The sequence below is a fragment of the Ambystoma mexicanum genome, chromosome 10 (assembly GCF_040938575.1).
Source record: "Ambystoma mexicanum isolate Mex_15411 chromosome 10, UKY_AmexF1_1, whole genome shotgun sequence".
Taxonomy (NCBI): Eukaryota; Metazoa; Chordata; class Amphibia; order Caudata; family Ambystomatidae; genus Ambystoma; species Ambystoma mexicanum.
Window position 1 is genome coordinate 299,027,700 of NC_090932.1, and position 13,870 is coordinate 299,041,569.

At 45.2% G+C, this 13,870-nt stretch overlaps 1 protein-coding gene across 1 annotated transcript in view; it reads right to left on the reverse strand.

Moving 5' to 3' along the window:
- Window positions 1-13,870, reverse strand: part of MYO7B (myosin VIIB) — a 1,466,289-nt gene that overhangs the window by 1,165,425 nt on the left and 286,994 nt on the right. The window contains exon 10 of the mRNA XM_069617875.1: window positions 609-685. Coding sequence (XP_069473976.1) covers window positions 609-685 — 77 coding nt within the window. The remainder of the gene's footprint in view (window positions 1-608; window positions 686-13,870) is intronic.

Below are 13,870 nucleotides of genomic sequence, written 5' to 3' on the forward strand. Positions count from 1 at the left end.
GCAGACCCCGCAGGCCTTTCTATTGGTAGCATTCTCGTCTTTTGTCGGAGACAAGAGAGGCTAGCAGTAATCGGGACGTCTTGACTATGAAATCACTGATATTTTGAAATGATTTTAAAAACGACTTTATCAAATGCAAGCGAGTGCTGGTGTGTGTTGAAGAACATGCTCTGTAGGTTTTGTCTCACCGCCATGACGTCCTTGGCATGAGCGTTCTTTCATCGATGGGTGAATTTTCAATGGGTTTTTTCCGAGTACATTTTACCGAAAAAACTCATCGAAATATATAAGTGGGTGGAAAAGTATACATAAGGGGTGGGGGTGGTCGGAAATAGGTTAAAAAAAACAATAGGGGATGGGGATTTCGGGGAACCCCGCAAAAATAAAAATGAATCAATTTCGATTAGTTTTTTCGGTAAAAAATACTCAGAAAAAAACCCATGGAAATTTCACCCATTGATGAAATGACATAGAACCCGGATGACATGAGGCGAGCAGATGTCATTAAGTATAGAAAAGGGAATGAGCAAGTATGAATTCTGGCATTGGAAGGTGAGGAAGGATGTAAAGGGGAGTGTTAGTTGGCAAGTAAAAAAAAAGTACTGTACCTGAAGAAGCTTGGCTGCCGTCGAGAAGTGTGTGGATTGTAACACATCACTGCAGTCAAGGTTATCATGCACAATACCTGCAAAGAGGAGAAAGATGTACCTCAAGTGGGAGCAGCATGTTGGAACAAGTACTACTGTAAATACGCAGGTATGTATCTCAAAGACAAGAACATATATTCATCTCTGCTGTACAAGCAACATTTTCATTCTTCATGTACAAAACAAGAAGGGACTTCACGTAAGGAGAGGAAGATGTAACAGCATAGAAAATAACTTTCAGACTGGACTCACTCAAAGGCATGGGCGTAATTTTAACGGGGGACGGGGGTGTTTGCCCCCCCCCAACTTTCATGGCACACCATTTTGTCCCCATTCATTTGGCTGGGGCACCTTTTCTTCGGATGTTGTGTCCCCCGAAGATTTTCAGCAAAGTTACTCCACTGCTCAAAGGTGTGCCATCGTGTGTATAAGGTTGCGTTGCTCTGGCTATTTAGAAGTGGCTGTCTTTGGTCTTGGTCAGGTAGAATAAGGTTGTTGGCCTTCTGCTGCGGACTGTCTTATGATCTGGTCATGGGAGCAGGTCCTTACTGCTTCAGAACCTTACATTCAAATCATAGAAACTTGTCTATTATGACATCGGGGCTCGACCACATCAAACAAACAGGTAATTCCTGCATTTGGTTTTCTGCTGTGGGGAATTGAGTAGTCTTATGGCTAACGTTGATCTCTTGAATTTCTGATTCTTGGCTCTCGCCTGTACCCTAGAATGTTACTTGCTTGTGTAGCCATCGGTAGTTGCCCTCCTAACCCCCTCTTCCCCTACTGCCCTGGACAACCCTTCTGGTTGGTATACTTCCATTCATTGATGCCTACACTGGCACCTAAATGGTAGGCTATGAGGCGAGTATAGGGGCTTCCAATGTGAAATGAAATTCTTCGTGCAAAACAAAACATGTATGAGTCCCCACTTGTTTCTCTTTTATAAAGTGGGGGTGCAGCCAGCGGTCAAAACAAAGGAATTGATAGTGAAAAAAAAAGAAAATTCCCAATCCAACCATCGTTACCATAGACGTTAGTACAAGGAACTACATCTATAAACACTCGTTTATGATATGCACAACAAGTACACCCCTGGGCAATAACCAGGAAGCCCTAGAGCCCAATGTTACATAGGAACTTTCCTCATCCACTCAGTCGCAACCCTATTTTAAAATTGTCTCTTGGGATGATTTAGTGCACCAGGGCCCTATGCTACAGTGAATCACTAACCCTCGTGTGGTAGGCATTAGCAGTGCTTAATTTGTGTGGGTGTTTGCCAGGACTCAGTCCTGGCATTTATTTTTGAGCCCCGCCACTTATTTTCTCAGACTCTGTCTGATTATGATGCAGTGTTTTTGCATGTTTATTATTTTAGATCTCATTCTGTGGTTGTCACACAACACGCAACAACAATGTGAACTGAGCACAATCTCTTGATCCTGGGCCGGCTCATTGTTATTCATTAATTTGATGACCCACGTGGGCAGGCCAGTGCTAGTTCTCTGTTTCAATGGATAACAATGAGTTGGAAAGTGACAATGCTGGGTGTTTGGGCTGGTCACGCTCATACACTGATTTGGTAATCATGTAAATCGTTGGTGTAGCTCAGCTACTGTAAAAACCAGTAACACTATCACAGTAGTGTGGGTTGACAACAAGAGGGCGGTCACTAGCCAGCAGCATCCACAAATGGGAAAATCCAGGGAAAACGTCACGGCCTAAGAGGAGTGTCTGTCATTAGGGCCAACCTATACAAAAAGATGTCGCTGCAGGGTTTGGCAGGCACATTCTTCAATTCAGGAATACTTTTTTCTGCATTTGTCAATCAATGTACCACAAGAGGAAAGCAAGTTTGTTTATTATTTTCTGTCGATAGATGGTCAACATATTCCACTTGCCACCTGTAGAATCCGAGCAAAATGTTAACAAGGATGATGTGTATAATGAAGCACTCAAACATTTGCCTTTTACTAGTATGTTATGTTATTTCATGTCAATTGTTATCTGTACATTGCCCATCTGCTATGGGTAGTGCAACCATCACCCACAATAGGTAGTGAGAGTTGCAGCTTTAACCCTGAACATGCTGACACTGTGGGGCACAGCTGTGGGTGGTGGCAATAGTGGGCTAGGAGTTTCCATTCCCGATATGTCCCAGGTGTGCTAGAAAATATTTGGGTCATGGCACTTACTTTTTTGCAAATGAAGCGTTGGTCATCACTCACAGCCACATGAGCTCCCAGGAACTTTTATTCATAAACATTGTGTCCAGTTTAATATTCCTGTTTATAAGGCACTCTCACAACTGAATTTCCTCAAGGAAGTATAGCATCTGAGCCCAAAAGATCTTATTGAACCTTTGGGTTCAGATGCTAAGCTTGCCTCAGTCTCTCCCTCCACTGACATCTGTTGTGAGGTTGACTACAGTAGACCATGTTGCAATGCATGTTCACACTAATGGGAGAAGTAGGCAAACCTATTTATGCAGGTCGTTGGTTCCATGTTAATCGGACAGATAGCTACCTATCCCAATTGCCTTGCAAATGCCCAAGGACAATTATCCCTGCACTCTCATCCCAAACCCACAAAAGCACTTCCCATGGCCAAGCATTGCACCTCAACTGATGTACCACTTGATATGCTGCACTGCGTAACTAACTCCTTATGCTGTAGCACTCCTCTTTCACTCAGGAGTCTCAAGAAACCAGCTCTTCCTGGGGCACAGAGGAAACCCAGTGACCCTACCCTGGATCACTGCCTAGGTGACCTGATAACAGGCATGGCTCATTCCTGGTGGAAGCCAGCTAACCTATATCTCCCTCTGGGTACCACTAGCTCTCGGAGTCCTTCTGCACTTTGAACTTCTCAACATTAAATTAAAACAAAACAAATAACGCTTGCTTGCCCATCCATGTCTCATTTATATCACACTCAGTCTCCCTCCGACTCTGACTCACAGAACACGACAGCTACTCATATTTGCTCTCCTCCCTGTTCTGAGGATCTGGCAAATCTAAGTCCCACTCAAACCAACTGTCATTCATGCTGAGAGGAACACCTGGCTAATCATTGTAACGTAGCCCAGGCTCAACCTGCAGTGCCACTCATTGGGAGGAACCATCTCTTATCCTCGGCATCCATCTAATCTCGCACTTACAAACCTGCACACAGCTCTCAAAATTGTGTCCCTTGGGAGTAAAGCAATAGTCAGACAGTGATAGACATTCTCTCCAGGTCTAGGGTTCCCGCGCATGAGACTGCAATAATGCCAGTTCATGGTTTACCAGCAGCATTTCTACATGCAAATGATGCAATCTTACCAATGCATCGTCTACCAGCAGAGTTTTCACTTGCGATTTATAAACAGTTTCAGTTTCACCAAAGACAAGCATTCTTTTCATACTCAGTGTTACACCCTTGCACCGATGGTCGTTCTGGCGACAACATCGTGTTTATAATGTGGTGCAACCTTACTCATCCAAGATGGCTGACGCCTCTGAATCCGTCTGTGCGGGCAACGGTGCACAGGTTGCACGTTCTTTATGTTCGTGCCGCAACGATCATGTGACTCCATATAGTGCGACCAGGAAATTCAGCAAGTGCGTCGCTACTTTCCAGAACGGCGCTTCGCAAGTTCGTTCCTAGGGAATATTGCTCATATCCCCATTCTACTATTCTTTACATTCTGAACCTATAATAATTTCTATTCCTTCTGTCCTTTCTCCCCTTAGAGTCTTTCCTTTCATCAGTCCGCCCGTCACCCCTCCGATAGGACCCTATGCCGACCCGAAAAGTGAGTTCCCGGGGATTATCACTAACCTTATCTAATCTCTCCCCTAATCTTGGTGGTTACACTGATCTCTGCTTCTGGTTTCCGGAAACGGTCTTTCTATCCCTTTAGGACTCACTCCCTTTTGGAAGACTTCACACAGCATACTGAATGCACTCAACTCCGTACCCGGAGTAAGTTGGGTCATAACTTTTCGATCTAAGCTTCAGACTACCTTCTGTGGACGAAGACTCGCCTCTTATTTCTCTTGTCCAGGACCAGTCTCGCCCGCATCTAACTCCTTGAAGGAAGCCTGGCAGATTCCTCCCGGAAGCCGACTGCTGACCGTCACTGTTACACAGGGTTTTTCTTCCCTGGAGGGTTTTCCCTGGGGACTGTGTTTCCTCCGCGGCTGAGACTACTAACAGCTGGGAGGGAGTAGGGTGTCCCGGGAAGCCTTCACATTCTGCAGTGTTGCTGTTTGCGGAGTCTGCCCGCTGCCCAGGTTAGTGAACTCCACTAATTGTTCTATCTCAAGTTAAAGTAGCTTCAGGCATATTGTAATACTCTGAGGGATTAAACATACATTTTGAAGCTGGAAGGCTGGAATAGAGACCAAGGGTGCTTGGTGAGGTCACACCGCGAGGGTCCTGTTGTGGATAAAGACTGTGATGCTAGAAGGGAGACCCAGGGAGCTGGGAGATGAAGCACCAGGGGGGACCCTCTTTGGCAAGAGTCAGATATGGTGGATGAGGCCAGGCAAGGGAGAAGTCAGCATTGATAAGCACCCAAGAGGCTGCTGTCCACGAAGTTGGGCAAGACCAGACCAGCAAGAGATCGATCTGGATAAAGACCCAGGAGGCTGGGAGATGCAGTGGGATAGTAGACATTACGCCAGGAAGAACCGGTGTTGGATAAAGACGCGACAGGCTGAAGAAGGAACTTTGAACTGCAGAGTACTAAGGAGGAGGTTGGTGACAGACTGGAGGACATTGGTGACAAGCATAATGAGGATATTGGTGATAGTGAGTAGGAGGGGAGGTAAGAGCAGGAGAAGACCAATGAGACTAAGGAGGTGGTTGGCTCCAAGACAAAGGAGGTCCGAGAATATCAGGAGGTTGATCATCATAGTTTGGAGGAGGTTGGTGAAGACAGTAAGGAACTGTGTAAAGGGTGTATGGAGGATTCTGGAGGAGAAGAGGAGATTGGTTATAATGAAAAGGAGAACGTTGGGGCGTATGATTATAAGGAGGTGGGACAAGAGGTTTGCGATTATCAGGAGCTGTTCGGTGGGGGGTGGAGAGGTGAAGCTTTCAGAAATTGGCAAGAACTGGAGTTTCCAGGCACTGGCAAAGAGAGTTTGGGGAAAAGTCTGGAGATGAGAGTGGGATACAGAAGTGGTTGGAGAAGATATGGATGAGGCAGCAGATTACCCAATAGGAGAAGGAGGATGTAAGGAAGAAGGTTGAGGGTATCAGACATTGACTGAGGACAATAGGTAGGAGGCAGAAAAATACCCAGAAGAGATAAGAGGAACTAAGGAGAGAGAAGCATATCAAAAGGTGATTGAGGAGAGTAAAGAGGCGATTGAAGAACAACAGGAGGAGGTAGAGTGACAGAGGAGTCTGTAAGATAGTCAGGCCAGGAAGGCTTCAGTGGGCTTTTTCAAGTCCAATGTAGGTATTAGAGGTGGAATGAGGAACTGCCATATGGCATGGAACTTACATGAGTGGAGAGAAGTAAAGGAGGGGGTCGAAATCAAGGCCCTGGAAGGAAGGGATGGATGGTGTGGGAGATTCAGTCACTAGGGAGTCACCAGGCCCTTCCTCTATGGTCCTGCTTGATGCCAGGGGCAAGTGGCCGCAAAAAATGGGGGTACCTGAAGGGATGGTGGACACACTTCTGGTGCAGAAATTCTGGCTCTTGATCTGCCTTTGCCCCTGGGCTCAATGAAACTTGTAGCCAGGGACAAACTTACCTAGTCACTTTAAGAGAAACCCCAAAACACGAGGCTAAGGTTGAGTCTGGGAGAAATGTTCAGGAACCCATGGAGGCCTGCCTTGCCAGGGTTCAGGAACCCCTGGAAGCCCTGGAAACCCACAACAGTGGACTAGGGTAACCTGGTCTTGGGCTTAGCAGAGACATTTAGTTGAGCACTTTGTTTTCCCTGGGACACTCATCCCTGCATTAAGTTACCAAAGCACTTCCCAGTCCCTGAGAGTAGTGTCCTTCCTTATTACTTCAGTTCATGAAGACCTGTTTTTGTTTGTTGTTTTGGCTGTCCTTTGTACACTGACCCTCAAAAAAGCTGTGGTTCAAAGAGAAGTTGAATATCTGCCCGATCATTTGTTCCCTGTCACAAGCGTGACATATGGTTTAAGAAAATAGCCAGATATATACAATGCCATGCCTCTCCAGGAAATCATTTATTTACCTGGAGTCAAACTGCACCCCATGACTTTTTGCCACTGATCCTGGGAAATCTACTCTTGTGAAGATGTCCATTTAAGTAAATACATTAACCACTATTTGGTATTAAGGTTGATAAATTAACCATCCAACCATTTAAAAATAATCCATGTGAAAGAATTATGGATACACCAACACATTAATAGCACAAAAATATCCAGGGCTTTTTTTTTATAACTTAGGGTTTGCAATAGTTGAAATTATACCAATATCACAGATGTTCTTAACATGTTGCCACTTCTCCCAAATAGGTCTCAATCCCTATCCATCAAAACATGCAAAGCAGAGCCTTCATGGTGGTTATGGTTCTAAGGTTTACTTTCTTCAGACGGTGGGTACATTTCTCTTCCCTGAAAACCCTGTTTCCTGTCTAATGAAGTCATCAGCAAAATGCAGCATTTCACCACTCAATACCTTCACACTGGACAACCCTGGTTACAAAGACTGTGATCATAGATTTGTTTATGGACGTGGCATGCATACAACCATGCCAACTATGCAGTATTCCAGTAATCATTTTGACTTCTTGAAAGTAGGTTCCCCTCACTGCCTCTTTACGAGTTTGGAGGTAGCCATGGTTTTATTAGCGCCATGGCTGCCTCCAAACCCGTGTCCGGGTCTGGGTAGTCGGAATGGGGACTTACCGGGTCATTCCAACCTTGGAGGACCCGGTAAGTCCCCATTCTGAAAACCATTCCCCATTCCCATTGAAGCCCCCACAGGGCTCATTGTGAATGGGGAAGGAGCTAATAACGGGCCCGCAAATAGTGGGCCCGTTATTAGCTCCCTGGCCTCTTAGTGGCTCCCGCTAAGGGTGGCTGCTAAAACCAGCCGGCCTTAGTGGGACCCACTAAGGGACCTCGGAATGCGGCGGTAGGGGGCTAACGGCACCGGCATCCTTACCGGTGCCGTTAACCCCTACCGCCGTACTGTCTTCACACCCATGGCACAGTTCACTCCTTTCTGGACATGATTGTCAGGTTATAAATATCCCAAAGCTCTTCAGTGCTCTTTTCACAACCTCGACCCTGGTGCCACTGAGCCACTAGTGTACCGGGGCCCACCACAACCTCAACAGCGTGGGAGCCTAAGAGTGCCTGAAAATGGCCACCATAATAAGTGATGTCGTTCACTTTTAAGCACCAGGTGCATTTCTCCTGTGCAGGTGAGCAATCCATCTCAAGACATGAAAAAAATGCAGTTAAGTAGTCCTCTGCTTGCGTAGGACAGCCAATGATTGTCCAACTGACTATATAAGGCTTATAGGTTGCAGATATTTTACTTTTAGGGTATTATGACACATTAAATAAGCACCAAGCCCAGTGTGCATTATTTGCTCAGAAAGGTTTTAGCTTGAATCACTATCAATGACATAAGTGTTAAATATAAAAAAAATCTGTTGTCATTCTTATCTTGCCAAAATGCTCTTTGATTTTACACAAAGCAGCTAGGAACTATTGTGCACTTTATCCCTATACCCATTCTCCTAAGTGATTTATTCACGGAAAGAGGGATATTTTCTCACTGATTGAATTATTTATATACTAAGCGAAAGAGTGTTATATTCATAAACAGTGATTTATTTACAAATGTAACCAGAGATATTTGTTTACAATATGCAGACTGGATACAAACATGAAAACTAGACCACCTGAGACCATGCAGAATTACCCAAAATACGTGTTTGCCGGGTGTCATGATTTAGTGCACGTGTGTGTGTGTGTGTTGGTACAAGAACGTTGCATGCATAGGTTTAGCTGCTGGGGACTGCATCATGAAAGTTATTTATACTGATAATGCTGGCTTATCTTGTTTGAAACATCATCCAAAGTGCTTTACAGTGACCATTATTGGCTGCATCTCTCCCTGCTTCTGCTTCCCACTTTCCCATCATCTTAACTGCCCTATGCTTATTTTCATGCTTGTAGCAGAATAAAGTCGTTATGAACTCAGAGGGGACAGTATGCCACTGAACGGATAAGCCGTAGGAACTTTGATAAAACTACAGTGGTGATTTGGTTTAGTATAAAATCACATTAACATACTATTACTGGCATTGTTTGTGGAGGTAACTTTATGAAAGAGATTTACAGTGACATACTGGCAGAGATTGTGGCCGCAGGTTCATGAAAGTGATTTACAGTGACCACACCGGCATTGATTGTGGCTGCAGTTACATGAGCATGATGTACAGTGACCATACTGGCATTGATTGTGTCCACAGAGTAGTAAAAGTAAAGTGATTTATATTGACCATGCTGGCATAGATTGTGTCCACAAAATCATAGTGATTTACACTGGGAATGCCAGCATATATTATAGGCGCAGCTTCATGAGGCGAGTTACAGTGGCGGAGCTGGCATATATCATGCATGAAAGTGACTTTACATGGCAATGTTATTATGATGTGGACACATAAATCATGAAAATGTCAGTGTACTGTTTCTTCCATTACCCTATAGGATCAACTGTAAATTGAATGGCTTTTACCCCATTTTCCTTTAAAATTGTGCTGTAAAATGCACTATTTCAACATATTATTTAACAAATGTTCTTGGAGGAGAACCCCCCTCATCGCCCAGGTCCTTCGGCATTACTTAGGGCTCTCTTGCTCTGCTCAGCCACTCATGCTAAATTGTGGAAGATGTTAATGCCCATCCACTAAAATTATTCACCTGCCGCCAATGGCATGGATTCATTTACTATGCCAGTGGCCCCTCAGCAGCCGCTGGAACCACACATTACCTCTGCCACTGTCATATGCATGATTATGATACTGGTCGTGCAGAGTGACAGCTGAAACATGTGAGCACTTGGGGCCAGGAGCCACAAGCCCTTGTTGCTAGGTGAAAAATGTAAGGTTTAATTAAAAAATGTACATCACACCTGCAGAAGCATGACTATTATAAGCATGCGTGGTGGCCCAGGCTCACATGGCGCTGCATGCATTTCTTTGAGGAGCATGGGTGGGCCCCCTCATCAGGGCTTGCAGCAGAGCCCCCTCATTTTGTGTTATGCTACTGCACTGAGTTACCTCCAAATTTCAATGAGAGACGTGTTACTGCAATGGTCGTACTTGCAGACCACAAAACCCCTGCCATGCCACCAGACCTACCCCCAATAGCATAGACCAGGCTCAAACAATAACGTGAGCACCCTGTGTTGCACTGCCAAGCTAGACACAACAGCATTGCCCGCTAGGATGCCTGCCACAGCGGTCTGCATGCACATTTCTGAGAGGTGACCCCCCCGCCCCACTCCCCCCCGAATGCCTTTGGTATGGATGTTAAATACAACACATAGGCTTCATTACGAGTTTGGTGGTAGCCAAGCCCATGATTTTACCGGCACCCGTGAATGGGCAAATACCGGGTCATGGCGAGTTCGGCGGACCCGGTAATTGCCCATTAGCGGGTGCCGGTAATAAGGGGCTCCCCATCCCCATTCGGCCCCATAGGGCGGAATGGGAATGGGGAGCTCGGATGCACTGGCACCGTTCATAACGGTGTCGGTGCATCCACGAGTTGTGCTTGCGGGTGCCTTCCATTCCGCCAGTTCAGACCTGTAAGGCGAGCACAACTCAGAGTATGGCGGTACGGTAGCAACGGTGCCGGTAGCATTACCAGCACCATTGTTACCGTACCGCCATACTCGTAATGAGGCATAGGGCCTCATTACGAGTTTGGAGGCAGCCATGCCCTTAATAAGGGAATGGCTGCCTCCAAACTCAGGTCCGGGTCCGGGTTCCCTGAATGGGGAAATACCAGGCCATTTCGACCTTGGAGGGCCCGGTATTTCCCCATTCAGGGAACCAGGCGTCCAGAGCGGGTCCCGCGAGCGGACCTCGTAATGGGGCGGTAAGAGGTTAACGGCTCCGGCACCTTTACCGGCGCCGTTAACCCCTTACCGCCCACCTCGTTATGAGGCCCATAGTATTCATCCAGACCCTGAATCCTGTGATTATTAGGAGAACGTGCATACAAATTTTGCATCAACAAGTAGTAATAAGCAAAAGAAGCAGGGTCCCATGACCTTTTCCTAATACAAGAACCCTCCCTATGGATCAGATACTGCAAGTGTCAGTTTGGAACTCTATCATCAAACATCTCAGAAGCCTCAAATTCCTTAGTACCGTCAACTGCAACAGAAAGTAGTGGTCTAAGAGCGACTAAAACAATCACTTTAAGCAGGCTTCATGTATGAAATGTGAACAATTGGGGTGGATTTCCCCAGCTGCCTCAAAGCATAGACAAAGCAACGGGTATGATACTCTAATTCACCAAAAAAGCCCCATATAAGTGAGCTGCAAACTTAAGCTGGCATAAAAGAGCATCACATGTGCCAATGCCAGACCTTATCACTCACAGACCTCCTAAAGGCATAAACAAATTGCTTTATAGCTTTCTGGATTATCTAAGGCCCTACGCAAATCTATTTTGTTGTTGTTGCATGTTTTAAAATAGCACTACAGTTGTCACATTATAGCTGCTTCTAAGCGCTTATTACAATTTGCTCACAGCTGTCTAACTGCTGCTGACAATGGCATATGGAAAAATGTGTACTGCGCATCATAAAGATAGTAGAAAAGACACACCTGATTAGCAAAATGCACGCAATTATTATATGCAAATTTTGCCCTGCCAATCAAACATTCTAATTAGTCTAGCACAAACGCTGCTCCAAAGGCTGATTCACCCCCTCGATTTCAGCAAATTACGGATTGGAATGTAATCTGCTCAAAGCTTCCAGAACATTAGGAGTGTGCTGAGTTATCCTAACAAAGTAACTCGGAAGATCGTCCAGTTACAAAATTACAAATTCCTTTTAAAATATCAGAAGGGTTTATGTACCTTTGAATATATCTGGTGCATTACACAAACCAAAGGATAACTCAATAGGGTTAGCTGAATGCAGCCTTCCACTCATCGCCAGTGCTTATCTGCCTGCAATAAGCTGCAATGTCTGGGGTAGCCTGATGAGCCACGCTTTACTGATGATACCCACTGAAGCTGAAACATGCCTGGGTTGCTTATGATGTTGTGTGGAAGGGATTTGACCTAGCAGTTCAGGTTGGACTACCCCTTGTGGAGAGGGACGAAGCATGATTTCCATATGGTCTTTCCTCTTCTTTGATGACATTGCGGGCAAAACAATGATTGTTTGGAGGGTTGCCCAGAGCAAAGCCAGTATTTGCGATAAACTCAAAGCTTTCCAGCCATCAACCTCCAGTTTGCTTATGTCTGTCAGAGTGGATAGAATATTCCTAGATGTACATCCCAAAACTGCTGTGCCTAAAAGTCCAAGCAACACCTCAATGACGATGCACAAGGAGGCTGAATCATGTCTCATGTTATTTGTGGTCTCATGCAGAAGTGATGCGACATAGCAGTTTGGGCTGGACTACCCTTCTAAAATGGGCCATGCCTGATTAGAATAAAGTATGTATTGGCATGCCAGGTTGAAAAACGATGGTCTGGAGGGTTGCCCAAAGCAAGGCCAATGGTTATGTTTAATTAAAAAGATTATTAGCAATCAAAGTTCAGTTTTACACAAGCACCAAGACCAAAGTCCACAGCTCCATGAACGTATTCCAAAATATCACTAATCAAGGGACAAGTACATACATTTCTTAGAGCTATAGTATTTAAACCTCGACTGTCAATATACGAACACCATTAAGGGGATTTTTTGGGTACAAAATAAAGATGCCAGGGCAGGCGATATAGACAGAACCATTTATCCATTTTGGAGATTCCCATGAAAATGGTCCCTATGCGTTTCCTTTCATTAAAAGGAACCACCACGAATTTAGCTGCAAAATTGGGCTCAGATGTCTTAAAACCTTACTCACAGGTCTGAAAAAAATCTAAAACTCATTGGACCACATTCACTCAAATTTCGGAATTTTTTTAAAACTTGTTTATTTTTGAAAAGGTTACACAAGCAGAAATATTTCATGGCTGCAAAGCATACATTTTATCATGACACAGAGAAAACCATTTAAGAGTCGCACCAATATTCGTTAGTTCTTTCCTTGCCCCATTCGCCTCCTATCACCTTCAGTCCGCCAGTTCCGGCATTCGGTTGCTGCCCAGGGCAGGGTTGTTCGGTGCTAGTTCAGTACTCTCTCGTAGGGCCAGTTGGACAGCCTGAGGTTTGTGCCGGGAACTTCCTGTCATAGTCAAAAAGTGGGGCCCAAATGTCTGTGAACTGGTGAGCGAGACCTGCTCTGGCCGCCGTGACCTTTTCCGACACCAAAATGTCCCAACTTGGTCCACCACAGGCTCAGCGAAGGGGCCTCAGTAGTTTTCCATGTACGGGCCGTCGTAATCCTTGCCGCTAATACCATTTGGTTAAGGAGGTTGGTGGTCCTCCCAGATCTTGGATTGGATCCTGGTGCTGGCATGCTTAGTAAGATAACCTCCGGGTCATTGGGAACCGTTACTTGGGTGATATCTTTTAAAGTAGCAACACATTGGCTCCAAAAGGCTTGCATAATGGGGCAGGATCACCACATCAAATTCCTGATTTTAAGGTACTTTGGCCGAACATGTTTAAAATGGGAGGGTTCTGCTGCAGAGGGCAAAATGCCACACTTCACAGTGCCCTAAACATGCCTCACTGCTCTGATGGGCAGAACAAACGGGACAGCGGGGCATATCTTCTAGCGCTATGGCATAAATAGTACTGTTTCTATTTCTAGTAAGGGTATGCAGTGCCTACACAGACGGTGCTAGAAATAAAACAAAAAGTCTCTGGCTAATGTAACCCCTTATCTTCTGATCTTTAGGATAGTACGACGCTCACCTATAATGCAGAAAAGGAAATGGTGCTGCAATAAGACAACCTGCAGATCTTTGATGTTCCCCTCTACCTAGCATAAACACGGCTAAGTCTTTACAAGCCTTGAACAAACAGTGCATTCTTTATATATGTTGGCATAGTTCTACCTTGAAGCATCTCTTGTGCTAGATGGAATTACCAA